We start from the raw sequence: 26,639 nt of genomic DNA, 5'->3' as shown, positions 1-26,639 counted from the left end.
TTTCTATCGATATATAGTAAAAGGTTTTTTCTAACAAAGTAAATTTTATTTTCTATTATCCATACTTCAAAATATTTTCTCTCTGTTATTCTATTGTTTTATCAATTTTGACCTTTACCACATTTTGGTATAATTTGGACTTTTTTAGCCCATGCGCATGCTACTGAATTATTCGCTTTTAAATTATCATCTAAACTATTCTGAGATTGATATTTAATAATCTTGGTTACTGTTTTCTTTTTTGTCGCAAGATAACATGTATTTTTACTATCATGTTTATAGTAGATGAGCATCTTTAAATAGGACATTTCGCCCAAAAAATCATTCATGGCGGTATGGATTGCTGAATATTTAAGCAATGTGAATTTATCTTTTGTATTGGAGTATTCATTTGTGTGTTTAACTGTGTGTGGTAGGTGGAAAGTATCAATAATACAGTAAACATTACCCTATTGGAATATGCTTATCTGTGTTCTAAATTAATAAGTAGGAATATGCTCCAGAACCTTTTATTATGACTTTAGGCTATTCAATTTTGAATTGGCTGCTACATCTTTCATAGGAGTATTTCGTATCGACAAAGTTACGAGTCACGACACTTTTTTTTTTGGCACGTTTTTTTATTTATGATAAATTTTTTCCAGGATATGTGTTGTGTGTCTGATTTTTCATACATTTGTTACGAGTGATTTTTCATACATTTTTGTTTTAAATTTCAAATAAGCAAAGTAATTAGTATCGCTTATATAAAATGAGATCAATATGATTAAATATGGTATTACAACGCAATTATTCAAATTTAGAGATGAAACACACCAAATTTGGTTGTTTGAATCTATGTAATAATGTGTCTTCTTCTTTATTATAGTAGTAGAACTTACTAAGTACTCCATAACTAGACTAGTAGCATAGAAAACGAAAACAAAATTCGTAAGCAGTCAGTGAAAATATCACAACTATGAAATAAATAAATCTTACTAGTATCCAGACTTTTTTCTAGTTCAATTACTTTTAGATAATTCATTGCCGCTAATTGCAACTGTATTTGGTTTTAAAAGGATATAACGAAAAAGGGGAAAATAAATAATTTAGTGGATTCCTTAAAAAGTCCTTTTGTACTCTAACGTTGTTATATCCTACTGCCAAAACAACATTTTTTACGACCTTGTCCGAAAGATTTCTTTGTATTTGATTAATACTGTAAAAATTAGCCTCCAAATAAAGAAGGCGTTCCCATTAACTATTTATACCTATGAGTTTACAATAGGAAAGTTTCCAAAAGAATTAATTAAATTAAGTCAAATTTTAATATGTCACACATTCATTAAAATCAATCGAAATTTTTTTAAAGTTTTACTTTGCTAAATTATCCAATAACAAAAAAAATACTCCATCATCTGTATAAAACGATAATATATTTGATCGAATTTTCTCATCATAGAATAATTGAAATTAAATTTAACCTTTATGATTTCTACAATTTGTCCTTCCTAATATTCGAAAATCTTAATTACCTTTTAATTTTAAACTATTACACTAATTTTTAGTGGAAATTATTTCTCATCATACTTGATATTCCCTTCATTTCGGTTCAAGTGATTGACTAATATTCTACACACGTTTTAAAAATAATAATAATAATAAATAATTATAATAGAAAGAAATAAAAAAATAAAGAGGGAACATCTTTTTTGGTCTACGAACTTTGCCAAAGTATCATTTTAGGTCCGTGAACTTTGAAAATATCATTTCAGGTCCATCAACTATGGGTTAATATCATTTGGAGTACTTTTTAACTATTTCCAAGTTTTTTTGGACAAAAATACCCTTGATACCTTAAAGGGTATATATTTTTAATAAACTTATCCTATACTCATATTTTTTATAAATATCTTTACTATATATTTTTATGAATTTTCAAAATATAATTTGACTTTCAATATTATCACTTAATTTTGTAATTAAGTGACATGCAAGAAAAGATCCTTATTAAATTTTTTATTATTAAAGAAAAGTTCTTTATTCAATTTTAAAATTCTTTAATATAAAAATTGAAGAAGCAATTTTACTTGCATGTCACATAATTAAGTGATAATATTGAAGGTCAAATTATATTTAGAAAATTCGTCAAAAATATATTGTAAAGATATTTATAAAAAATATGAGTATATGATAAGTTTATTAAAAATATATATCCTTTAAGGTATCGAGGGTATTTTCGTCCAGAAAAACTTGGAAATAGTAAAAAAGTACTTCAAATGATATTAACACATAATTGATGGACCTGAAATGATATTTTCAAAGTTTACGGACCTAAAATGATACTTTGGCAAAATTCATGCACTAAAAAAGATGTTCCCTCAAAAATAAAATAAAGAATAATATAAAAAATTTCTTTTTTTATATAATTTTTTTTCTTCATTTTAATTATTTATTATCATTTTCTTAAAAACAACTAAATCAAACTCATGAGTTTAGGAGAGAAGGAACACAAAATAAAGACATTTTGCAGTTTTCAAAAAAGTCAAAAATTGAAACTTAAAGCACACAGAGTCACAGATTTAGACTGTATTTTGTATTGGCTTGTTGCCCAATTAAAAACCTTAATCTCCACTCATCTAATCAACGGCTCTCATTAGCCTCAAACTCTATAAATCACGCCCAATTTCTTTCTTAAAAAAAGCATCAATCACTCTCTCAATCTCAACTCACTCGCTCAAAAACCCCACTCTTGCTCTAGATCTAATTTAACTTGAAATGGCGACTATCACAAGCATCAAGGCCCGTCAGATCTTCGACAGCCGTGGCAATCCCACAGTCGAGGTGCGTTCATCACTATCGGATCTATATTTGATTGTTTAGATTTCGAATTACCAAAGGTTGGCGATTGGTTTAATCGACATAGGCTTTAATACTGTCATGCATCAGTTGTTTTTTGTTGTTTTGATAATGCTTGGTTGTTTAAACTAACTGCAGGTTGATGTGCATATTTCCAATGGTGTTTTTGCTAGAGCTGCCGTTCCTAGTGGTGCATCCACTGGTAATATCTGAATTCTTTCGCTAATTTCATTTATTTTCCCCCTAAACATTGATTTGTGAAACAGTTTTTCTATATAAACTTGATTTGGATGAAGTGTGTTTGTGACATGATAAATTATAGTCAGTGCTGCAGCAATTGTCTGATAATATAAGTCTGTTAGACCATCTCTATCTCCAATGGTACATTAAAATCTAAAATGGGATAGGTAATTAGAACATCTCCATGGGAACACTAAAACCTAAAACCTAAAATGGGATAAGTAATTAGCTCCAATAGTACTCCAAAACCAAACCCATTTTTGGTTTTTGAGTAAAAAATACCTATCTTTAGGTTTACACTAAACCAAAATCAAAAACTTTTTTGAAATTTTGTGAGTAAAAAAGGCATAATATAGAAATATTCTTGTATGTTTGAGTTTAGTGTAAATGGTTGGAGTAAAATCATATTTTATTGGTAATTTACACTAAAATTAGTTTGAGTTTAGTATAAATGGTTGGAGAACAGTACTCCCAAACCCATCCTATATTGGTTTTTGAGTAAAAAATGCATATCTTTAGGTTTGCACTAAACCAAAACCAAAAACTTTTTCAAATTTTGTGAGGTAAAAAGTGCATAATATAGAGAATATTGTTTTAAGTTTTAGTTTAGTGTATAGTTGGAGTAAAATCATATTTGATGTGACATTTACTCACTTTTGCTTTGATTGGCTTTAATATGTCTAATCTTATCTCAGGAATTTATGAGGCTCTTGAACTGAGGGATGGAGGATCCGACTACCTTGGCAAGGGTGTCTCAAAGGTCAGTGTTTGCTGTTTGTATGATAGATGTGTGTTACATGAGAAATCTGATTGCAATTTGGCCTTTTTAATGCTTCTTTTGTGTTTTGATAGGCTGTAAACAATGTCAACAGTATCATTGCACCAGCGCTTGTTGGGAAGGTTAGTTTTCCTTGATTCATTACAGGACAAAACTTCTCGTGAATTTAGTGGCATTACTGAACTGATTGTGATTCCTTTCTTCTATTTTCAGGACCCAACTGATCAGACTGCCATTGATAATTTCATGGTTCACCAACTTGATGGAACCCAGAATGAGTGGGGCTGGTGCAAGCAAAAGGTATCTTAGCTATCCATTTATTTATTGGTTTTTTGTCGTTCTTTTGAATCATATATTAATTGAGAGATAAAACTATTTTTCTGAAGCTTGGAGCAAATGCTATTCTTGCTGTGTCCCTCGCTGTCTGCAAAGCTGGAGCAGCTGTCCTCAATATCCCTCTGTACAAGGTATGTGGGATACCAACTCTCGTTTACGTTGATATTTGAATCATTTCATTTTTGGATTGAGTTGTCTTTTCCACTCTATGTTTCTATCAAGACCATACTGCTGCATCTTTGTATTGTTTTGTTTGACTTATCAACATTTACCAATTTGTTTGTTGCTGAATATGATTTCTAGTATTATTATGTTGTCTATTTGATGAAATAGCTGATATGATTACTCTTTCTGCAATCAGCACATTGCCAACCTAGCTGGTAACAAGAACATGGTTCTCCCTGTGCCTGCTTTCAATGTCATCAATGGTGGATCACACGCTGGCAACAAACTTGCCATGCAGGTATGTCTATGATGCAAGTTTGTTTGAATGGTCTTACTGCCGAAATGAAATTCTGTCTCAATCGAAATAAACTTTTTTACCTGCAGGAGTTCATGATTCTTCCTATTGGAGCTTCTTCCTTCAAGGAGGCCATGAAGATGGGTGTGGAAGTCTACCACCATTTGAAGGCAAGTTATATATCTTGGTCTTTTGTAACAATGCTTGTGCAACCCATTCAGCCCTGCTGATCAATATCTGGAGCTATTTCCAGTTTTAAAGTTTAATGGCTCTCTGTCTCTGACTGCCTTGTTAGGAAGATCTAGTATAGCAATTACACTTTTGCTCTTCATTGCATGTAGATGTTTTGAGTCACCATATGTCTAAAATGAAGTTGTTTGTTTTTGAAACTTAATCTTCTCGTTGAAATTTCATGTTGTTCCTACAATTGCAATGTCAACAACCTGTTCTGGCTTATAATATCTGATCTGAATATTAATTTCAGGCTGTTATTAAAAAGAAATATGGACAGGATGCCACTAATGTTGGTGATGAGGGTGGTTTTGCTCCCAACATTCAGGTATTGTATACTTTGGGTGGCATTTTTTCTCCTTGTGTGATAGAATAATTTCCTTTCCAACATTACTGCTCTTTACAGGAGAACAAGGAGGGTCTTGAACTGCTAAAAACAGCTATTGCCAAAGCAGGTTATACTGATCAAGTGAGTTCGTATTTCTGCATTGCCCACTCCTGTACTGTGTTTCTTCTTTTAGAGGCATTTACCTGCTAAATAGTATTGAGGTTGCAATTGTTACTTCTTCCTAGGTTGTTATTGGAATGGACGTTGCTGCATCTGAATTTTATGGCGAAGACAAAACTTACGACTTGAACTTCAAGGAAGAGGCAAGTTATAACTCCCCTGTGTGTTCACTGTCTTGCGTGAGACGTGTTACCCCATATGTCTGTAGCTTTTCGTTTCTCACATCCATGGTTTTGTCCCTGCAGAACAATAATGGGAAAGATAAGATATCCGGTGACCAACTCAAGGATCTCTACAAGTCATTTGTGGCCGAGTACCCTATTGTGTCTATTGAAGATCCTTTTGACCAGGATGACTGGGAGCATTACGGAAAAATGACTGCTGAATGCGGAACTCAAGTGCAGATTGTGGGAGACGATCTCCTTGTCACCAACCCCAAGGTGATTGGCAATCTGATTTGTAGTTTATGTAGCATTTTGCTGCTGGTTCAAGGAATTCATGAGAATTTGAATTTCAAATTCTTACTTTGTGGGTTATTAACATCTGCAGAGAGTTGAGAAGGCAATCAAGGAGAAGAGTTGTAATGCCCTTCTTCTCAAGGTATGGCTACATTTTCTGCAAATCATCCAATCATAATGATCCTTTTTTTCTTTATAGTTGTAGCAAATTTTTCATCTTGTTTGATTGACAGGTTAACCAAATTGGATCTGTGACTGAGAGTATTGAAGCTGTAAAAATGTCGAAGCAAGCTGGATGGGGTGTGATGGCCAGCCACCGCAGGTATGATATATTGGGCGATTCAATGTATTGTGGTCAAAATCTTATTAAACCTCGTAGATACTGAAAATTTTCATTCTCAATGCAGTGGAGAAACCGAAGACACTTTCATTGCTGATCTATCAGTTGGATTGTCCACGGTAATCCTTGTTTTAAACATTGTACAGCTGTATCGACCTCCACTGTAATATACACGTGCTGAAATCTATTATCTCGCTTCGTCTGTCAGGGCCAAATTAAGACTGGAGCTCCTTGCAGATCAGAACGCCTTGCAAAATACAACCAGGCAAGTATCACATTATTCTTAACCTCGAATTTCTTACTTGCTTTTTCTGGTTTTCTTATCCGGTCAAATAAACAAATTGTTATCTTGGGTGCAGCTGCTGAGGATTGAGGAGGAGCTTGGTTCAGAAGCAGTGTACGCAGGAGCCAGCTTCCGCACTCCTGTTGCTCCCTATTAGACACTTATGGTTCGATGGAGTGGAAGATTGACTGCCGACTATGTTTTTGGGATATTTAAGACCGTTTGAATAATTGAAATCTTTGGTTTTAGACCTTTAGTGAGTCTTGAACTTGAAACTTTTCACAGGCTGAGGTTGAGCATGTATAATCTCATTTTGAAAATGCAAATGTTTTTAATCTTGCAAGCTAAACTTCCATTGTTCTTGGGTTTGTTTATTGGCTGTTGGTGTGCTAATGAAGATTGAGTTTGTTTTTCCTTAAGCGTGTAAATTTGATTTGTGTGCATTGATAGCGTATTTTGCGTTTTCCTTCGTTTGCTGCAATTAATGATAATCGAGCAACGGGAAGACATTGTGGCGTGAGCGTTCCCATGAGCTGTGGGTAGACGTTGTGGTTGCTCTAATAAAACGCTGAAGAACTTTTAACAATTTTGGCAGTCCATTAATTTACATTTCAGTGATTTTTGAATCACAAGATTATAATGGAATCACGGATAAATGCTTTCTGAATAATAAAGTGATGCGCGCCAATGGGTACGTTAAGTCTCTATGTGGGTAAACGAAAAATGGGAAGATGGAATAAGGGCATCCACGATCATATACTTTTGTGAGCCGTTTTTAGTCACAATCCAATTTTTGTCTCTGCAACATCACTATGTCCAAGTATTTCAATTTCGAAATACAGAGTACTCGTATCCATCCGCAATTTATTTCACTAATTTTATCATTTTTAATTATATTTTTATAATCTAATGCTAATAAAGTTGCAACTAAATTGAAAATAACATATCAATTTGATTGAAAAACACTAGTAGTTGTTTAAAACTGATACATCAAACTTTAATTGTTATGAATCCAAATTTATTCAATCAGGTCTTGTTGGAGTTGGATGTGATTTTGTTCCTCGCACGCATTGAAGCCCGTTAATGCAAGTAATCACAGTATTGGGGCCATGAAACGGGTTATATAGCGAGCTACTCCCGAGGTAGAATTACTTTCATTGTCGCCCCAATCAGATACACTTTCCACTTCGTCATTGATTATCATATTATGCATGATGATACATGCATACATCATATCAATGATACATGTTGACATCACGACATGCACCTTATATGTGCCGAACATTTCAATATTATCCAACATGATTGGAGCACATCAAACGCTCTTTCCGAACAAAATCGTACTCCCTCCGTTCCATAGTAATAAAGTCATTTTGTCATTTTGATACATTCCAATAATAGAGTCATTTCCATTTTTAGTAAGTCAACACATTTTTCCACACCTACTTCACTCTCTCTTACTTTATTCTCTCTTCATCTCTCTACCTTTTTTCATTTTTCACTTTACTATCCCTTTACTTAACTCACCTAACACATTTTTTCTTAATCTCCGTGTGGAAAAAAACGCCTCCATTATTATGGAACGGAGGGAGTACTTTTAAGCATATAAGGCCTCCTTAACAGTCGGACAAGTAATCGCCTTCACGAACACCAACCATTTTTGGGGAGATGCCATCTACCAAGTACTCTATCTGTCCCATAATAGATGTCACACTTTTCTTTTTAGTTTGTCTCATAAAAGATGCCGCATTTCCATTTTTGAAAAAAGTTCTCACATAAATATAAAAATTATATTTTCTCTCTCCATTTAACACACAAAACAAAACCTCCTATGATCATGTGTCATCCCACAAGTGTGACATCTTTTGTGGGACGGAGGGAGTAGTACATACTCTCTCCATCCCTGGAAAGTATGAACATTGATTCGACTTGAGTTTTAATACATAATTGGTAAAATATGAGAGAGATAGAGAAAAAAAGGTTATTAAAGTATTGTTAGTGGATAATGGGTCTCATCTCTTTAAAGAGAAAAAACTTTTCAAAATTAGAATGTTCATACTTTTCAGGGACAAACTAAAAGGGAAATTTTTCATACTTTTCAAGGACGGATGAAGTATATAATGTCTTAAAAGCTAAATAATGTAAAAGATAGTAATTTCATTGTTTTTAAGGAAATAAGACTATGTTAATTAAATTATAGTATTACATGTAAAACTAAATTATGTATTCCCTCCGTCCCACAAAATATGTCACACTTGTGGGACGTCACATGATTTTAGGAGGTTTTGTTTTGTGTGTTAGGTGGAAAGAGAAAATAGTAATATTTATATTAATGTGAGAGAGAAATTTTTCCAAAAAAGAAAATGTGACATCTTTTGTGGGACAAACTAAAAAGGAAAGTGTGACATCTTTTGTGGGACGGAGGGAGTAAAAGATACTACATCTGACCCATAAAAATATAGGCATTTGAAATGACACAGGGAATTAATGCTCAATTCGTAAAGTAAGAGAGAGAGGGGGAGAATGGTAATTAAATTAGTGTTAGTGGATAATGGGACTCATATTATTATTAGTGTTTAATGAGTTGTGATGGTGAGCCGTAGTGGTATAAGTTGTGAATAAATTGATGTGTATAGGTAATGAGTTAGGGACAACTTTCCATAAATGAAAATGCTCATATTTTTATAGGACGGATGGAAATGAAGTCAAAATACTAACACGGGATGAGGCTTCTATAGGGAAATTATATCTTGCGCTTTGTGACCAAGGAATTGAAAATCTCTGTCACCCTAATATCATTGATACACTCCAGCCTCGCATCGTCTGCGCGCATTTCGACATCATCATGGCATTAGCGCTGTTATTTTTTGGTTTGATTGGGCTAGAGGAGTGTGACCTTACATGTTTCAAACCCCCCATCACTTTTTTAGTGGGGGCATTCGTAATCGAGCCGCAATCTGCCTGCCCAAAAAAAAAAGAAACAACGACATGCAATAAGACCACAAAAATTGTAACGACCCGCCCTTCTAGGTATAATAAATACGGCGATCGCTACCTAGGCGGACTTAAATGCAACATGGACCATAGGCTAGGGTTTCATCTAAAGGGATTTTACCAAAGTATTTAATGAAAAATTAAGTAAGAGAAGAATAGTGCCTTAGCAATGAAATTCAATGAAAAAGGGGCTATCACAATTAACATTCCAAAATGACAAGGTTTCAAAATAATCCAATCAATATCACGTCTCAATATTCTAACGAAATGAAATAGTTCAAACTCAACCAAATAATAATAAGTTTCATGTTTCAGCGGAAGCAACCAAGAGAAGGGTGAAGCTATGTATGAAGACACAACTACACTCGGAGTTTCAAAATGATCATATTATTCAAAGTACTTGCTCAACACCGCCAACCGCTCGTCGCCGCTCAACCTGCACATCGGAAAACACATGCAGGGCTGATTACTATAAACATATTCAGTGGACTCATGCCTTAACAGTTTTATCAAACATAGTAATTATCATGCCATTTTCAAGTGTCCATCGGGGTTTTATCTTTAGAAATGCCCGAGGCACCAAAATATATCCTTTATCATAATCACGGTCGCGCAACCATTTTACTCATCGACGTTTACCATACCCTCATTCTACATGACAAGGAATGCGGCCGCAATCCAAGTCACTAGACCGGCCAACCCGTACGCTAGCATGCGGTCTAACATTGGTGTACACTAACCCAAGTAGAGTTTGCGGCTCTACAAGGATCTGAATTCGATTAAATCAATAGTGGCGTAGCCACAAGGGATAGGCACGACAAAACAAATCAAGGCATGATAACACAGATCTCATTCTCATCAATAAAGATTTAGGACGATGTCCTTATTTTAAAAGAAAAGCACACCTCGACGGCTTAGCTCGCAAGTATACTCTTCTCCTTGCTATCACGCTGAGAGCGCGAATTATCACCTTTAGATTATGTGTACCACAAATCAGTTTCAAACATTGATTCAAAAATCATGCATGTTCCCAACGTTTCCCTTTTTCCCATTAATTCGTTTTAATATCACCATTCAAAATCAAGGTATAATTATTGTATCACTTTTTATTCGCACAACAACTCCAGATCTATCATCAAAACATGTCACGCATGACTGTTTTACAACACACATCACATGCACACACAAAACACACACGCACGCACATCGAGGCATGCACACACACACACACGGTCCACACACACACACATAGGCACCCCATTCATCAATTGGTTTCCCCTTTTCACTCGATCTATATGCATGAGGGTTCAAGAACACCGATTAATCGGTTAGATGAGAAAAGATTAATATAAAAGTACCTTTTCTTGATAGAACGAATGGTAGAATAAAGTAATAGCATTGATTCTTCAACAAATTCTTGAATTTCAACTTCAATTCTTGGTAAAGAATGAAGAGATCTTGAATAAAATAGAAAACAAGTTGAAGAAGAAGTGGAGAAGTGGGAGGCGTGATTTTCAAGAGAGAGGGGGCGATTTTTATCTGATTTCTAGGGTTAGGTTTCTCTCTTATTTATAGAGTGCAAGATTTAATATCTTTAATTAAATAAATTAAAGATTTGAGAAGATTTGGGGAGGGAGTTGGCGTGAATTAGGGGAGAAATAAGGGGGAATTCGAATTCTAGGCTATTTAATTAGCCTATGATTTTATTTGGATATTTTACGGAGTAGAATAAAATATCACGGAGCAGAATAAAATAATAAATCCTCCCAAATAATTATGGAGTAGGCGATTTTTTTGACTAGGATTTAAATTCAAATCCTAATTTAAATAGGATATGGCAAGATCTTCTTAGATATGGTAAGATTATATTTATTCAAATAATATAATAAATAATTCCTTCTTCTCTTAATAAAGGGATTTTTGAAAATCTCCATATAATAAACATGGGGGTCGAAAATTCCATTGACTTTTCTGCCCTCTTTAGTAATATTAATTAAAGCTGATTATTAATTATAACTATATTAATTTAAGTTGATTATAATTATTAATTTAAGGTGGTTATAATAAAAAAAAAGTGTGAGTAATTTTTTGTTGAAACCAATATATAATTTTATTTAAAGTTTTGGGACAAGCAACAACTTCAAATTAAGCCCGTCTCTAAGAACATGTGATTATATTGTAAAGATTCAATAAGTTTATCTCTAGTAAAAAAAAGGTATATACATATCTTTTGTTAGCATTATCTTAGAATATGTGTATAATATTTTTAACTTAATCTTAGTTAAATTAAATTAGAAATCAAATTTGTTATTAATTAGTATGTTATTTAATCAATAAAAATATGATATAAAAAACTTTTGATATATAATTTTGAGCTTGATTTGAAATATTTATTTTAATAAAAAATTAATTTTTATTTTGTAGATATTTAATTTAAATTTTTAATATTTTTCCTGATTGTTACAAAATGATTAATATTTAATTTATAATTATTTATCCTCATTAGGAGTCACATTTCTTTTGATGCGAATTTATTGTATATTGCTTTATGAAATATATGACGTGGGACATGTTACCATTTAGTTTCTCTTTGGGGACTTCAAGTTCCACACGTCAGAGCACTTTTTCCAGTTAGGATACTTAGTACAGAGGTATGCCAATATTTTCATGTTTGACTATAATAAATAAAATATTAATTATATAATTTTAATATAGATGAGTTATCTATCTTATCGCGCTGCATGCATGGCTTGACTCCATGCTTGTGCGTCTGATGTTAGATCGAAGCATCACTTACAAATTGATTACCGAGAAAAAAAAGATTTATCGGTTTCAGAGGTTTTCGCTTTCTAACACCTGAATAAAAAGCTTTGATCTCTCTCTCTACGAATTTGCCGTGCTCTCAGTTTCTCTTTTGCAGTTCGGTGTCTCGACAATTGGTTTGCAAGAACTTCACCAGAAATCGAATTTTAGGTAAATCCTACGCGATGACTTTCCAATTCAAAGAAAGAATTGCTAAGAATAGTATTTTCGAATTAACAGCAGATTATCCCCTTCCTAGAATTTATTCCTTGAAAATAATTTAATTTTGGTGTGAATTGTGTTGTACATACACTAGCCGAGCCTCCTCTGCCCATCTCTGTCGAAGAAGCAAGCTGCATATTCAAGAATTCTATTTTACGAGATCTGTTATCTTTAATTTAGTATTATCAGTTTCATGTATTTTTGGATGTTCCTGATTCTTTTTTTTGCTGAATTTGCAGTGAATTTTACACCGCATGAGAATGACAAGAAATGTAGGGGAGGAACTACCAAAGTCTTGCTGTCGGTCGAGGAATTAATTGAGGTGATTTTTTAAACAGCAACATAAAATCTGAAGGATGTGTTCGATAAAATAGTAATACCAAGATAGGAAATTATATATAGACATTTCTAATTGCTTTGATATCATAAGACAATGGCCCGCCTTAATCTTGCTAAAATTATAGCCTTAATCATGTTTATGTAACTTATCAATTTATCAAGTTAAGCTATTGTTATCTATATTACACAAATCTAGATAATTTCTTTTCAATCAAACAACAATGAAAAAAATTTATCTACGCAAGTCCACCTTTCTTATCTTGGTTTAGATATTTTTTTATATCTCATCTTTCTTATCAAACGGGTCCTAATTTGTAGCTGAAGGAGCGGAGATAGGAATTTAGCACAGTCCTGGTGTAGTGGGATGTCAGTTAGACGAAAAAATACAGTTTCAGAACAGAGCGAGATCAAGATCGGTTCTTCATGGATTCCGGAAACCTCGGCTAAAGCCACTTCGACGAACAAGGGAGAAAATCAGACGGCTCGAGCAAGTCTATCCGGATCAGAAGAATTTGTGCAACAGACACAATGCCAAAGGGAACCTGCATGTTATGCTTCAATGAGTGTAAATAATGCAAGTAGAGTCGCTGTTGCCATGGCCACCAATTCCCGTGTTTATGAGGAGAATCTGATTGGTTTTGAGAGTTGGGTGGCCAGAGAGGCTGCCAATTCCCACATGTTTGGAAAAGGTTCGATGAATGGCCCAGACCAGTGGTCAAATGTCTCATTTAGGAGTCTCTTGAATGTAATTGGATCAACAGGAGAAACGGGGAATGCCCTCACGCAAAGTAATTTTGCCACGAGCAGCAGTCCACAAGTTGAGGGAAGACAGTTTACTACAAGCTCTGGAAGTACCTCCCTGCAAGATCAACACACCATGCTTGGAGCAAATTTTGATGCTCAAGGGAGAATACTAAACACTGACACTGGTAAGTTCACTATTTGATTAACACAGAAAAATGCATGTCTACATGTTTTCTTTAACAATGACATTGACTTGTATCTGTTCTGCTATCTACAAGTGAAGAACCTTGATTTGGGTAACTTGCTCAAGAGCTGCCATAACTCAGTTCCCAACACATTAAATAGAACTTGAAGCTTCCCATTTGAAAAGTTGTAGAAGCCCAGTGTATAAAATATGATAAGAAAATGTCACTTTACAATCAAGCAAAAAAGTAGTGCAAGGATTTACTAGGTTCAATATTCACTTGACACTAGACAGCAATAATGTTTGCATTAATGCATCATGTAAACTGTGTGACAGTCAAACTGGGGGAAGCTTTCCTTGGTATAGAAAACCAATGTGTCACACAGCAAAAGAGAAGTAGGTGAAGGCACGCATCTTGAAGATGCTCTCTATAACTATACTCCATTGTCCCAAGTTAGATGTCACATTTTTCTTTTTAGTTTGTCGAACAAAAGATGTCACATTTTTAGTTTAGTTCAATTACCTTTTTCCTCTTCATTAATACATTCAACTACTTTTTCACACTTTGTTTAACACATGAAACAACATTTCCTAAAATCAGGGACGGATGGAGTATTAGTTAGGAGCAATTAAAACCGAGGTTAAAGCAATCATATACTACACCATTCAATTGTTTATAGAATATAGGAAGAATCTAAAAATACATATGCAAACTACTTATGCATGCTATGTTTTATCTCCTCTATTGAATATGGATCTACTCTTGTGTCTAACAGATAGTTCACTCGCCTCTGGGCACTTACTCAATCTCAATTCACCACCCAGAATGATTACCGATGCAGCTTTGAGGACAAGTACTCCGTGTCAGTGTGAACCTAAAACACCAGAGAAGACAAACAGAGGTGGCCAGCAGGAGCCTGCAATGAAACATTCAACAATAGATGAAGCACGTACGAGAGAAAAGAACAACAATATGAGTGATGGAGTGATGCGGCTGCATGAGAAAGAAAAGTCCCCTCTGGTGAACGATCAATTTAGTGAGGTCACTTCAACAGAGTTGCAGGAGAATCACAAGCTTGGCAAGGGAGACACGGAAGAAGCTGATTTGCTCAAAACCCCTCAGCAGAAGACTAGGAGGAAAAAGCACAGGCCAAAGGTCATAGTTGAGGGTAAAAAGAAAAGAGCTCCTAAATCAAGTGCACAGAAAACTAGTGTTCCTCAGGACACCACGAGAGTCAAGAGGAAGTATGTTCGGAAAAATGGTGTTAACAGCCCCTTGGGAGGGGGATTAGGAACCAATGGAGCTGAGCCAGATAATAAAACTCCTAGTTCTAATGAAACTTCTTTAAGAAAGAGAAAGCACAGAAGAAGAAAAGGAATCAGCAACTCTGAAGATGACACTGATAAGGAAACCACTAAAACAACAGAAATACAGGGGGGGCAGCGTACTCGAAGATCTCTGAATTTCAACTCAGACGACCCAGTAAGAGATGGAAACTCCCCAGATTCCAATTCAAATTGCGAAAGGGAATTGCAAGCTAGTAACTTCAGACCAAAAGATCGGCCAGAAACAGAACAGCATCCCCAGAGCCCCTTGCTAAACACACTAAAGGAAAACCACATGCCAACAGATCAAAGTGTGTCTTCCATAGGGAAATGCCAAATAGTATTCTCAGACGTTACACGTGATAAAGAGGCTAATACTATTCAAGTGGGCATGAATCCTGATGGCCAATTGACACCAAAAAGCCCTAGTGACTCCATCAACAGCAGCACATGTTTAAAAAGACATAACATGGATAAAAATGTGGAAGCAGCACTTTGCAACAGAAACGAATCAGGAACATCATATAATTCTCTGCAGGCGTACCTTTCTACTTTAACACAGAAAGCAGATGCTGGCACACCTGGATTACATTTTCCAGCTATCTATAAGAAAAAGAGGACAGAGAAGATATACAGTACAGTAACATACAGCATGCAGATTGCAGAGTACTCAAACATTGGTGGGAAACTTGCAAGACAAACTCTCAGAGATTCTTGCAACAAAACGTTTATTCCATCATCTAATCAGGGATCTTATGGTTCCCAAAGTCAGGTTATTAATCTGCAAACAGCTAAATATGCAACTGATGGTAGGCAAATTTATGAAGATCTGTTAGCTTTGGAACCCACGCAAAGGATTAAGAGAAGAAGATCAAAAGCCCCTACTTGTCAGAGGAATGTAGCTTCACCAATGGAAAACTGTAAACAGTGGCTAAATTTTTCAAGCAAAGCAGCAACAGTTTCTAGAACTCCACAAAATATTGAAAGTCTCAACGAACCATTTACATGCATTGAAGCCCTTGTGGCCAACAACCGATCAACAATGGCAACCAAGAAGCGGTCAAAGAAAAGCATCCTTATCAATTCAACAGTGCAAAATTTGTATAATCACCAAAACTCCGCTGGCACTTCAATGGGTACTGATAAAGCTCGTCATGCTAATATCAATAAAACAACCTTACAGTATTTATATACTTGACTGACTTTCAACTTATGATGCAGGACCACCACCGGCTCTAACATGGAAAAACATGTCTCTAGTTGATTCACTCGCTGATAAACTCAGCCAAGTAGACCTAAATGTTGAAAGCAGCATAACAGCAGAAAAGTATAATGCATTTTTCAGAAAATATTATAAAGAGCATTATGCTCTTGTTCCATATCAAAATTCTGGAGCTGTTGTCCCTTTTGATGCTTCATTTGATCAAGTGAGAAGAAGAAAACCACGGGCTAAAGTTGACCTTGATGATGAGACAACAAGAGTGTGGAAACTTTTGTTAGAAAATATAAACAGTGAAGGCATCAATGGGACCAATGAAGAAAATACAAAATGGTGGGAGGAAGAACGAAGAGTATTCATTGGAAGAGCAGATTCATTCATTGCACGCATGCATCTTGTACAAGGTAACCCAAAGTCATATGCTAACCCTATAATGGGGCTGATAAAGGCCCTTCTTTGACTCACTAACAGTAACTAAGATAGAATCAGGTAAGAAATAAGGAAAATGAGTATTGTTGATAATATTATTCATTTATATGCTTTAATATTCTTAGAGCTAAGATGTGAAAATAGTCAATAAGTTGAGCACTCAAGAGAACTGGAAGAAATGGAATCTCTTTTGCTCTATCCCTCAGTATTTCAACTAGATGCTGAAAGCTTAAGTAAATAATGGAAAAATCTTTTATTCTCTACACCATCTCTCCTTTTAACTTTATAGTTATAAAATCTCTAACAACAAAATAGAAACATGAGTTCTTCCTGGAAATACAGACAGAATCTAGAGGTAAGTATTAGGAGACTGATCAATACAACTATACATACAATACATTTAACATGCACAATACAAGATACTAACTGCCAATCTCGGTTTGGTTTTCCATTGAAGTGGAGAATGAACAAATTAACTTATCAATTTAATAAACTAAAAAGTTTTAGTTGTCATAAAAAAGGTTCAGTCTGCTGCTGCATTTGGAACTTTTCCCCCTAACATCTACTTCCGTATCATTGAAATCTTTAAACCTAAACATTTTGTGATTTTCTTCCACAGGAGACAGGCGCTTTTCTCCATGGAAGGGATCAGTTGTTGACTCAGTAGTTGGTGTTTTCCTAACTCAGAATGTTTCAGATCATCTTTCCAGGTTAGTTTAACATCAACTACCTATGTACTTATGCCTAGGTTCTGACCTGCAGATATAAAATCACGATGCACTTGACCCTTGCAGCTCCGCCTTTATGTCACTTGCTGCTACATTCCCTGCTAGGCCAAGCATCCACTCAGCAGAACTACGTAATGATAGATCAGATGGCGCAACCAATGAGACTGAGGTCTGTGCACTTGAATCTGAAGGGAACATCGTGTTGACCAAAGAGATCTTAAATAAGACAGTCTGCAGTGATGATACTAAAACACTTCAAGATTTTGAAGAAAGCAGTATTAGGGAAGCGAACAGTGTGATACCCTCTCTAAATGCGTCAGGCAATGACAGTTCTGTACAGGGTAACTTCCGAGGGCAAGCAGCAAATACTTCTCTTGCTCCAGTTATTTCCTGTGAAAAAATTATAGTAAACAGATCTGTCTGTTTGAACAAGGATGGTAGAGACACAGAAGACACCCTTTTCTCTCAGACGCTGGAGATTTCTTCTCATAACTCCGCAGTTTCCCCAATAGCAGCACAAACCACAGGAAAAAGTGATTCTTGCTTATTTAGCACCTCAGAAGAAGAGCCGGCAGCTAGGGTTAAACCAAATTGTCTGACTAGCCCAACATCTTTCACAAAGCTTCTAGAGATTGCGGAAAATGTATTACAGGGGATTCATGGAGAAGGCAGTGAAAAAAGAAATCCCAATGGAAGATGCTATATACCATCAGAAAGCTTGCCTTGCAGCTTGCAGAATGAAGATTATTTAGGAAACTCTACTGTACCTGCTAAAACTATTGCATCGTGTAATAAGACGTCTTTGTATCATGTTCCAGTTTTGGGAGCACAATCACCAGGCTTTGACTTGTATCAGAAAAACAGTAAGTTCTCAGATAGTTCCAGCGAGAAAGAACTTTGTACAGGTGAAATAAGTGAACAGTCTTCAGAATCAGCATCAGGAACATCTCGGAAGTCAACAACTATTGAATTTGGGGTTCCAAATCTTCCCAGTTCAATTGCTCACTCAAGCAGCAACCAGCAAATTGAGATAAATCAAATGAAAGTTGACAAACAAAGAGGCCAAGCACTAGCACAGAAGAAGATGCAGGAGGGTTCAGAAAAAAACACCCATCAAAATCTGATGGATGCTACAGCTAGTAGTACCAACATTGACAGTGTAAAACACTCAGAGCATAAGGAAGTAAGCTCAAATAAGAATGGCCTCAATAGCCATCCTGAGCAAACGATTAATGGACCCAATTCAATAGGTGAAAGAATCAGTAAAGAAAAGGAGATCAAAGTTGATTGGGATCAATTAAGAAAACATGCACTCTTTGGTGAAAGAAAAAGTGAAAGAACGGACTGCACCTTGGACTCAGTGGACTGGGATGCCATCCGATGTGCAGATGTTAAAGAGATCGCTCATATTATTAAAGAAAGGGGAATGAACAATAAACTGGCAGAAAGAATCAAGGTATCCAAAAATAGCTATGGTAGATAATATAGAGCTGTCATATTTAATTTAAACTCATTACGTTTCCGTTTATTGCAAACATAGCTAGAAAGCTCCCATTTATAGCTGATCATCTATTGAAATTGAACAACTGTGCAGGACTTCCTCAACCGCCTTGTTAGAGACCATGGAAGTATTGATCTGGAATGGCTTAGGGATGTTCCACCAGATAAAGCAAAGTAAGTATGCATTAACATTTTCTCTAAAAAAAAGAAGAAAAATAAAAGTTTGTTTTCTTATTAGCTATGTCCATAGATCAAAATAGCATAAGCACCTAATTGTTGCCTTCAATTTTCAGAGAGTACCTATTGAGCGTAAGAGGTTTGGGTTTGAAGAGTGTGGAGTGTGTACGGCTTTTGACCCTTCATCACCTTGCCTTTCCAGTAAGTCTTACCTCATTTACAATGCCTTGCTCAAAGAAAAAAATATTATTAACTGTATCTGCAACAATTGAAAAGGTCGACACAAACGTTGGCCGTATAGCAGTACGATTAGGGTGGGTTCCTCTTCGACCATTGCCTGAGTCACTTCAGCTACATCTACTAGAACTGTGAGTATTTTTCGTAGCTATCATATTTCCCCATAACAATGTAGAACCAGACAGATAACTGACTTGACCTGATTTTTTGTAAAGGTACCCTATATTGGAGTCAATTCAGAAATATCTGTGGCCCAGGCTCTGCAAGCTTGATCAAAAAACACTGTAATTAATATTTCCTTCTTCAGATGGATGCTTAATGTTGAAATAACAGTACAAGTTATCTTCATTGACTTGTCATCTCTCTCTCATTACAGATATGAGCTACATTATCAAATGATCACTTTTGGAAAGGTATGACATGGTTATCTGAGAATCTTTTGTATATTCCAAGACACCCTGTAATTTTTTCATAAAATAATAAGTACAAAAGCATCACTGTCTCAGGTATTTTGCACAAAGAACAGGCCAAATTGCAATGCATGTCCAATGAGGGGAGAATGCAGGCACTTTGCAAGTGCATATGCAAGGTTTATATTATGAACTACTGAACTCGTTTTCAAAATTCTGGAAGTATTTCTGTTACCTCTCATTATTAAGAAAAGGACGGAAAATGCATTTGTGAAGCCACACCAGCAATACATAAAACCTTTTAGATCAGTAATCAATTGATTCCCTTGAGTCAATGACATGAGCGAACTGCGAACCACACTATTAATGGAATCTTATAAATGTGCATGTAGTGCAAGACTTGCTCTCCCAGCACCACAGGACAAAAGCATCGTGTGTACAGCTGAAGATAAGAAAGCTGATCAAAATCCAGTCAGAAGTATGGATACCTTGCAGTTGTCATCTCCTCAAACTGAAGAAATGGATCATAAATCTAGAGTTACCAACTTGCAGTTGACATCTCCTCAAACTGAAGAAACGGGTCCTAGATTTAGAGTAAGCAACTCTCTGCCCATCATTGAAGAGCCACAAACACCAGAGCCTATTGTCGAAGTTCCCACCACACCAGAACCAGATGATATGCAAGATCCAGAATGTGATATTGAGAGTGCTTTTGGTGAAGATCCTAATGAGATCCCCATCATCCAACTGAACATGGAAGAGTTCACTCACAACTTGCAGACAATCATGCAGCAAAATACAGAACTGCAGGAAGGAGAGATGTCAAAGGCCTTAGTAGCTTTAACTTCAGAAGCTGCTTCAATACCAGTGCCAAAGCTTAAAAATGTTAGCCGGCTCCGAACAGAGCATCAAGTGTAAGTAGACAGTCCTTTTTATCTTAACCTTTGGAAATCACTCATCTATTACAGGTGTTAAACTGCATTTTTTTAGCATGCTGGTGTACCTAATAGAAACAAGCTAGCTCACATGACTCCATAATTCAGACTAAGAATGAGTTTTAGGTAGTCTAGAGAAAATGACATGTTTGATAATTTGGAGCATCTTATGAAATCTTCTCTTTTTACAGCTATGAGCTTCCTGATTTGCATCCACTACTAGAAGGGGTTAGTGATATTCTGTTCGTAACAAACACACGTGATGGTGTAAGGTGCTTTTTAGACTCAAATAAATTTTCAAATTTGCAGATGGATAAACGGGAACCTGATGATCCTTGCCCCTACCTACTTGCTATATGGACCCCAGGTATGAAAAAAAAACGTCCCCTAAATATAACTGAAAAGATGAAAAGAACTACTCATTGCTTGACATAGTGAATACTATATCAAAGGATCTAAAAGAGAGAAAATGGAATCACCATCTAACTCAGTTATTTTAAGAGTAACCAGCTCTTATAAATGCTCCATACCAGGTGAAACAATGGATTCTATTGAACAACCGGGGAGAAGATGCAGCTCCCAAGAAACCGAGAAACTCTGCACAGATGAAACCTGTGCATCATGCAATTGTATACGAGAAGCAAAATCTCAAACTGTTAGGGGAACTCTTCTGGTATTGATACTATCATTGTAGCAATATATTAGGTTGTTTAAGGAACAACACTAATACATGTCTTCCCTGATCTTATTTACTTTCTTTTCTATCATTTTAATTAAACTTATATGGTTATGGTGCCGATACCATAACCAGTAAATTAATTTCCTCAGCTAATTTATAAATTTAACATTTAACAAAATCACAGATACCATGTAGAACAGCCATGCGAGGAAGCTTTCCACTAAATGGAACCTATTTTCAAGTAAATGAGGTCAGTAAAACAAATTTCATTCGTATTAATAGTTTGTGCACTAATGATGATATTGCAACGGTTTCATTTGTATGATTTGACATGTGCAGGTATTTTCTGATCATGAAAGCAGCCTATCCCCAATGGACATACCAAGAAAGTGGTTATGGAACTTGCCAAGGCGAACAGTCTACTTTGGAACATCAATACCAACTATTTTTAAAGGTAACAGCTGAAGATACAGCTTAGTATTAAGGCATCGCGATTTGGTTTTAGAAAAGTTGACAATACATCATTTTTCTGCTTATTAGGGCTCTCCACAGAAGGAATTCAGTACTGCTTTTGGAGAGGTACATTTGGAAATTGACTGATGTTCTCATTTTAGCTCCATGCTCTAGCACCTTATACAATAAGAGTAAAAGATGAGAAAACTTGGAGCATAAAAGTAATCATTTTACCACGTGAATATCACACATTAAGAATAAACGTGAGAAAACTTGGAGCATAAGAGTGATAATTTTACCACCTGAACGACATAATTAGCTGATGTTTCTTATTTCAGGGTTTGTCTGCGTCAGGGGCTTTGACAGGAAAACAAGAGCTCCTCGTCCCCTAATTGCCAGATTGCACTTCCCTGCCAGCAAGCTAGCCAAAGGGAAAGGAAAGACAGATGAAAGCTAAGACATAGACTGCAGTTAGTTTAAGCCATGGTTGAAAGTTAGCGGCTCTAAAAGCAAATGACATGATACATTTGCCTGTATCATACTATAAAGGGATGTCTAGGTTGTACCAGTTGCAAATAATCACAGTTCATTACCATCTAGTGAATCTTGGCATCTTGTAGGAATCTAGGATTGCTATTTCTTTTAATCTGTTGCTTATGAAATTAAATTAATTGCAATTTGAACAATAATTGAACTTTGATAGGATGCACTATCATTATAATGGTTAAGGTAAAGGATGCTAGAGACAGAATGATATTTATGAGCTGGGATTTATCCAATTGGGCTGAGAGAATCACTAGGACATTCCTAAAGGCTTTGCCTTCCCGTAAACATTAAAAAACATATAGCACTTCCATCTTAGGAAAAAAAATGAAAATTGATTTCCATCATATAACCTGTATAAAGCACAAGTACCACTTAAAGGTACAGTTACCTTATAAAACACATGCACAGAAAACAAATATTAGAAACTGTCCATGAGCTACTCAGTCTTATTTTTTGACCTAAGGCTAAGAGTGGAATTGAAGACACTTTGCCAGGCAAGAACATAATCTTGATTGAAATGATCCAAAAATAGCTAGACGTCTATTATATCATAGATTCGTGGTAGTTTAATGACAGTTTAGAGAACAAAAAGAGACTTACCCCGACGTTAGGGCATCATAAGCCAGCTAGTGCCTCGACCCAAAGACGCAACAGTACTAAAGATCCCATCTTCCACGCAGAAGCAGTGTATAGCATTACTACTTCTCTTAGACCCTATCCATGGGATAAATTACGCAAATCCTCAGGGCATGCTTGGTATGATGGAATGGAATGAGGTGGAATGGAATGAAGGTTGGAATGGAATGGAGGTTGGAATGGAATGAAGATAGGAATGAAATGTCAATTTCCTTGGATTTCCTTTGCATTTTCATCCATTCCCTCATTCATTCCATCACACCAAGCAAACGAATAGAATGGAAGTAGGAATCACATTCCATTCCATCATACCAAGAAGCCCCTCATTATTTTTGCAGGGAATGAAGCTAGCAAAATTAAAGCAGTCTTTCAGTGTTCACAAGCAAAACGTTATGCACATGCACGAGTATAGTATTGCATTACTTATTGTACCAGATGCTCATTGCCGAACAAATCTTTTAGCACTTTCATTAAGGATGGGGAAAATAAGAGGTGCTTATTGCTATCATGATCGTCTTGGCTAATCCAGTAATCCCAATAGCAACACCAGGCTAGTCATTGGCAAATTAATTAAACTAGTTAAGCTAAACTTCGAATGAATCTGGCTGAAGGCATAGATAGCTTAGAGATCTTTAATAAACCTTGTATCGAATAATCGAAGCATTTTGCTGATTGCTACGTAGAATTTCGATTTTATATAACAGGCTATATAGCAAATACACTAAAGCAGCTCAACATAAGGATGCGAAAACACATTTTAACTGCAGCAGGAAAATTGTATCGTGCTCTGTGATTTGCTGCTACTTCGCAATTCGCATACGCAACCTAATCCCAATAAAAAACCTATAAATTAGTAAAGCCAAGGGTACAAACTTTAGAATTATAGACAGATAACGTTACCTTCATTCAATTTGTGTAGTTTTTATATCTCTCTGTTTCTGATCCAATATATCATTCGAGATTGAGATCGCATCAGACGTATAATCAAACAACTGCGACCATAATCATGCCACAATAACAGTGTTTGTAAATGCACATGTAAAGGATAGAGAAGGTTTACCGTTAGAAAGCAAGGAATCCAGCCTGAGATCTCCAGCGATGAATCGGAAGCAGGCTGCAGCAGATTAAAAGCGAGTGCAATGATGAGTAAGCGCGACGTTTGAATTGGAGAAAGGGGATTTTTCCGCGAAAATTTTGCCGCCTTGCCGATTATGGAGTTCCCTCCCTTTTTTGGTTTGGGCGTTTGAGATTAAATGAGTTAGAGTTCCCTCCCTTTTTTGGTTTGGGCGTTTGAGATTAAATGAGTTAGTTAAATGTATGGTCTACTTACTAATTGGTCTGCTTTGGGCAAAGCCCTCACGGTTTTGCTTTTGAGGTACTCTCTAAAAGGCCTCATACTAATGAAGTAGGGGTAGTCCATTTATACACTTGCAAGTCTTGTTCATTCTCCGATGTGGGATATGGTTTCCTCCCTTTCAAATTTGTATCTTTGTGATTTGCAATGTGAGGTCCATTTTGTGATGACCATGTTGACTTTTTAGTCGGACTTGTTGTTTGGCTATTTTTCGTGCTAATTTGGATTCACGACAAGCTTCTATTTGTGCTATGCGTGGTCGATTTGTGTGATGTAGTTGCGAGGCAAACTCATAAGGCTTCTCAAAAAAGCAACAGTGGATTGTACAACCATGGCGTTGTGAATTGTGAATTGCTTGTTAATTTGACAAACATAACAAGAGTGCATGTGCATGGCTAGGCAGACTGCTTACATGCTCATATCAAAATATGAGAGAATACTTTCATTTTGATGATTTTTGAGATCCTGCAACAAAATTTTGCATTTTCACTTTTGTGCAGTTAAGGTAATGAGTATCAAATGGAAATTAATACATTCATAATTTTAGTAAGGGTTAGAAAAATATCATGTAATATTTATTATATGTACAATCAAATATTACTTCACATGTTTCTGTCATTACTCATTAGTTTGATCTTATCAATCGAAACGCACAAGTGAGAAAACGTAACCGCAATCAACATACATGTTATCCCAATTCCTATCATGGTGGTGTCGTGTTGACACATTAGGATTAACTCTATCAAACGGATTCTAAACTTTTGGAAATATCAGTATACTCCATGAGAGAAGATTTGGTCCGTTAACATGATTTTGCAAGTATGGTTGTTGAAGCTTGATCAAACACGAAAAACATAAAATGATGTGCAAAAGCTCTTATCTAAACAACAAAATATAAAAAAGTTATTATCTCATACAAAATTTAGAATACTATAACAATTTTCTATGTTCGTGCTTGAGCCTAGTAACAACAAAGAAAGGAGAGAATAAATCATAAAAGGCTGGAAGTTGGAATAAGATTTTAGATCAATTTGTTGATTGGTTGCATTCGAGCTCGACTATTCACTTGTTAACATTTTTAAAATTTGTTTCTATTGGTTAACTGATTAATCAGTCGGTTTCAACAGAACTAACCGATATTTTTTGTGTTGGTTCCAGTTTTTGTTTTGAAGCTGAACTATGGCCGGTTAACCGAAATATCAGTTCGATTATTAACTTAACCGATCGAATGTTCATCTCTACTATATATTGGCAAGTAGGCTCCACATTCCACTAACTCATTAACTCACATTTTATTATAAAACTATTATATAAAATGGATTACACTATCCATTATCTTTTTCCACTCATTTTCCTTCATATTTCTTAAAACCGGTGTCGAACTCAAATGAGACCCCTAACGAAGACTGGTCTATCCGCGAATAGGAGTCCCGTTTTTTCATTTCAAATTAGTCTTCTTTTAGTGGTCCATTTCAAATTAGTCTGTCCGCCAATATGAGTCCCGTTTTTCTATTTTGGTCCGTCCATGAACAGGAGTCCCAGTTCATAATTACTACTCCCTCCGTCCCATAGTAGATGACACACCTGGGGAATGGCATGAGATTTTGGGAGATGTTATTTTGTGTGTTAGATATAGAGAGAAAATAGTATATTTATATTAATGTGAGAGGGAGTTTTTTTCATAAAAGGAAATGTGACATCTTTTGTGGGACAAACTAAAAAGGAAAGTGTGACATTTACTATGGGACGGAGGGAGTATAAATTGGTAAAAAGACCTCATATTCCACCAACTCATTCCACTCACGTACCATTTAAAACTAATACTCCATTTGTCTCATGTTACTTGAGACGTTTCATTTCGGTATGATATTTAAGAAAGTTGTGTTTAATGAGTTAAATAAATAATGTAGATAAGAGAATAAAGTAAGAAAAAGACGAGAGAGCAAAGTAAAAGAAAGAACCAAGTATGCGTGATTAGATGTTTTGTTTTTAGCCAAAAAAAGAAATGATTCGAGTAACTTGAGACAATCCAAAATGAAACACGACTCGAGTAACTTGGGACAGAGGGAGTATATACAAGTGAGACCCATATTCTACTAACTTTTTTCCACTAACTTTTCTTAACATTTTTTAAAACCCGTGCCCGAAAGAAATGAGACTCCTATACGCGGAGAGTATAAATTTCTCAATCAAGTTGAATTTTGTTATTTTTGAATATTTATATAATATAAATAATACTCTATCACTCCTATA

The 26,639-nt window shown here is 35.6% G+C and overlaps 2 protein-coding genes across 3 annotated transcripts; both read left to right on the top strand.

Annotated features, from left to right (window-relative positions):
* The first annotated feature begins 2,666 nt into the window (after positions 1–2,666).
* Positions 2,667–6,886, top strand: LOC125222716 (enolase). The gene is made up of 17 exons (XM_048125481.2): positions 2,667–2,823; positions 2,977–3,040; positions 3,774–3,838; positions 3,931–3,978; positions 4,070–4,156; positions 4,243–4,323; positions 4,554–4,655; positions 4,742–4,822; positions 5,137–5,211; positions 5,290–5,352; positions 5,457–5,534; positions 5,637–5,831; positions 5,941–5,991; positions 6,083–6,171; positions 6,257–6,308; positions 6,398–6,454; positions 6,549–6,886. Exons 1-17 carry the CDS (start codon positions 2,758–2,760, stop codon positions 6,627–6,629), a joined length of 1,335 nt encoding a protein of 444 aa, XP_047981438.1. The 5' UTR covers positions 2,667–2,757; the 3' UTR covers positions 6,630–6,886.
* Positions 6,887–13,193: 6,307 nt separating this feature from the next.
* Positions 13,194–22,473, top strand: LOC148923226 (protein ROS1A-like). Of its 2 annotated transcripts, XM_089062017.1 has the most exons (19): positions 13,194–13,758; positions 14,534–16,219; positions 16,305–16,706; positions 17,351–17,441; positions 17,526–18,915; positions 19,054–19,133; positions 19,253–19,337; positions 19,413–19,504; positions 19,589–19,657; positions 19,750–19,786; positions 19,880–19,962; positions 20,176–20,697; positions 20,910–20,946; positions 21,028–21,085; positions 21,252–21,391; positions 21,582–21,647; positions 21,737–21,851; positions 21,938–21,976; positions 22,189–22,473. In XM_089062017.1, exons 1-19 carry the CDS (start codon positions 13,194–13,196, stop codon positions 22,305–22,307), a joined length of 5,676 nt encoding a protein of 1,891 aa, XP_088918143.1. In that variant the 3' UTR covers positions 22,308–22,473. The 2 variants fall into 2 exon arrangements, with proteins under 2 accessions (XP_088918143.1, XP_088918144.1); XM_089062018.1 differs by lacking the exons at positions 20,176–20,697; positions 20,910–20,946; positions 21,028–21,085; ... (3 more) ...; positions 21,938–21,976; positions 22,189–22,473 and having other exon boundaries at positions 19,866–19,961.
* Positions 22,474–26,639: the final 4,166 nt, after the last annotated feature.

This window comes from Salvia hispanica, chromosome 6, assembly GCF_029641045.1.
Source record: "Salvia hispanica isolate PSC_SH4W2 chromosome 6, Shi_PSC_v1, whole genome shotgun sequence".
NCBI classification, from domain to species: domain Eukaryota; kingdom Viridiplantae; phylum Streptophyta; class Magnoliopsida; order Lamiales; family Lamiaceae; genus Salvia; species Salvia hispanica.
This window is presented reverse-complemented; position numbering and strand designations above follow the sequence as displayed.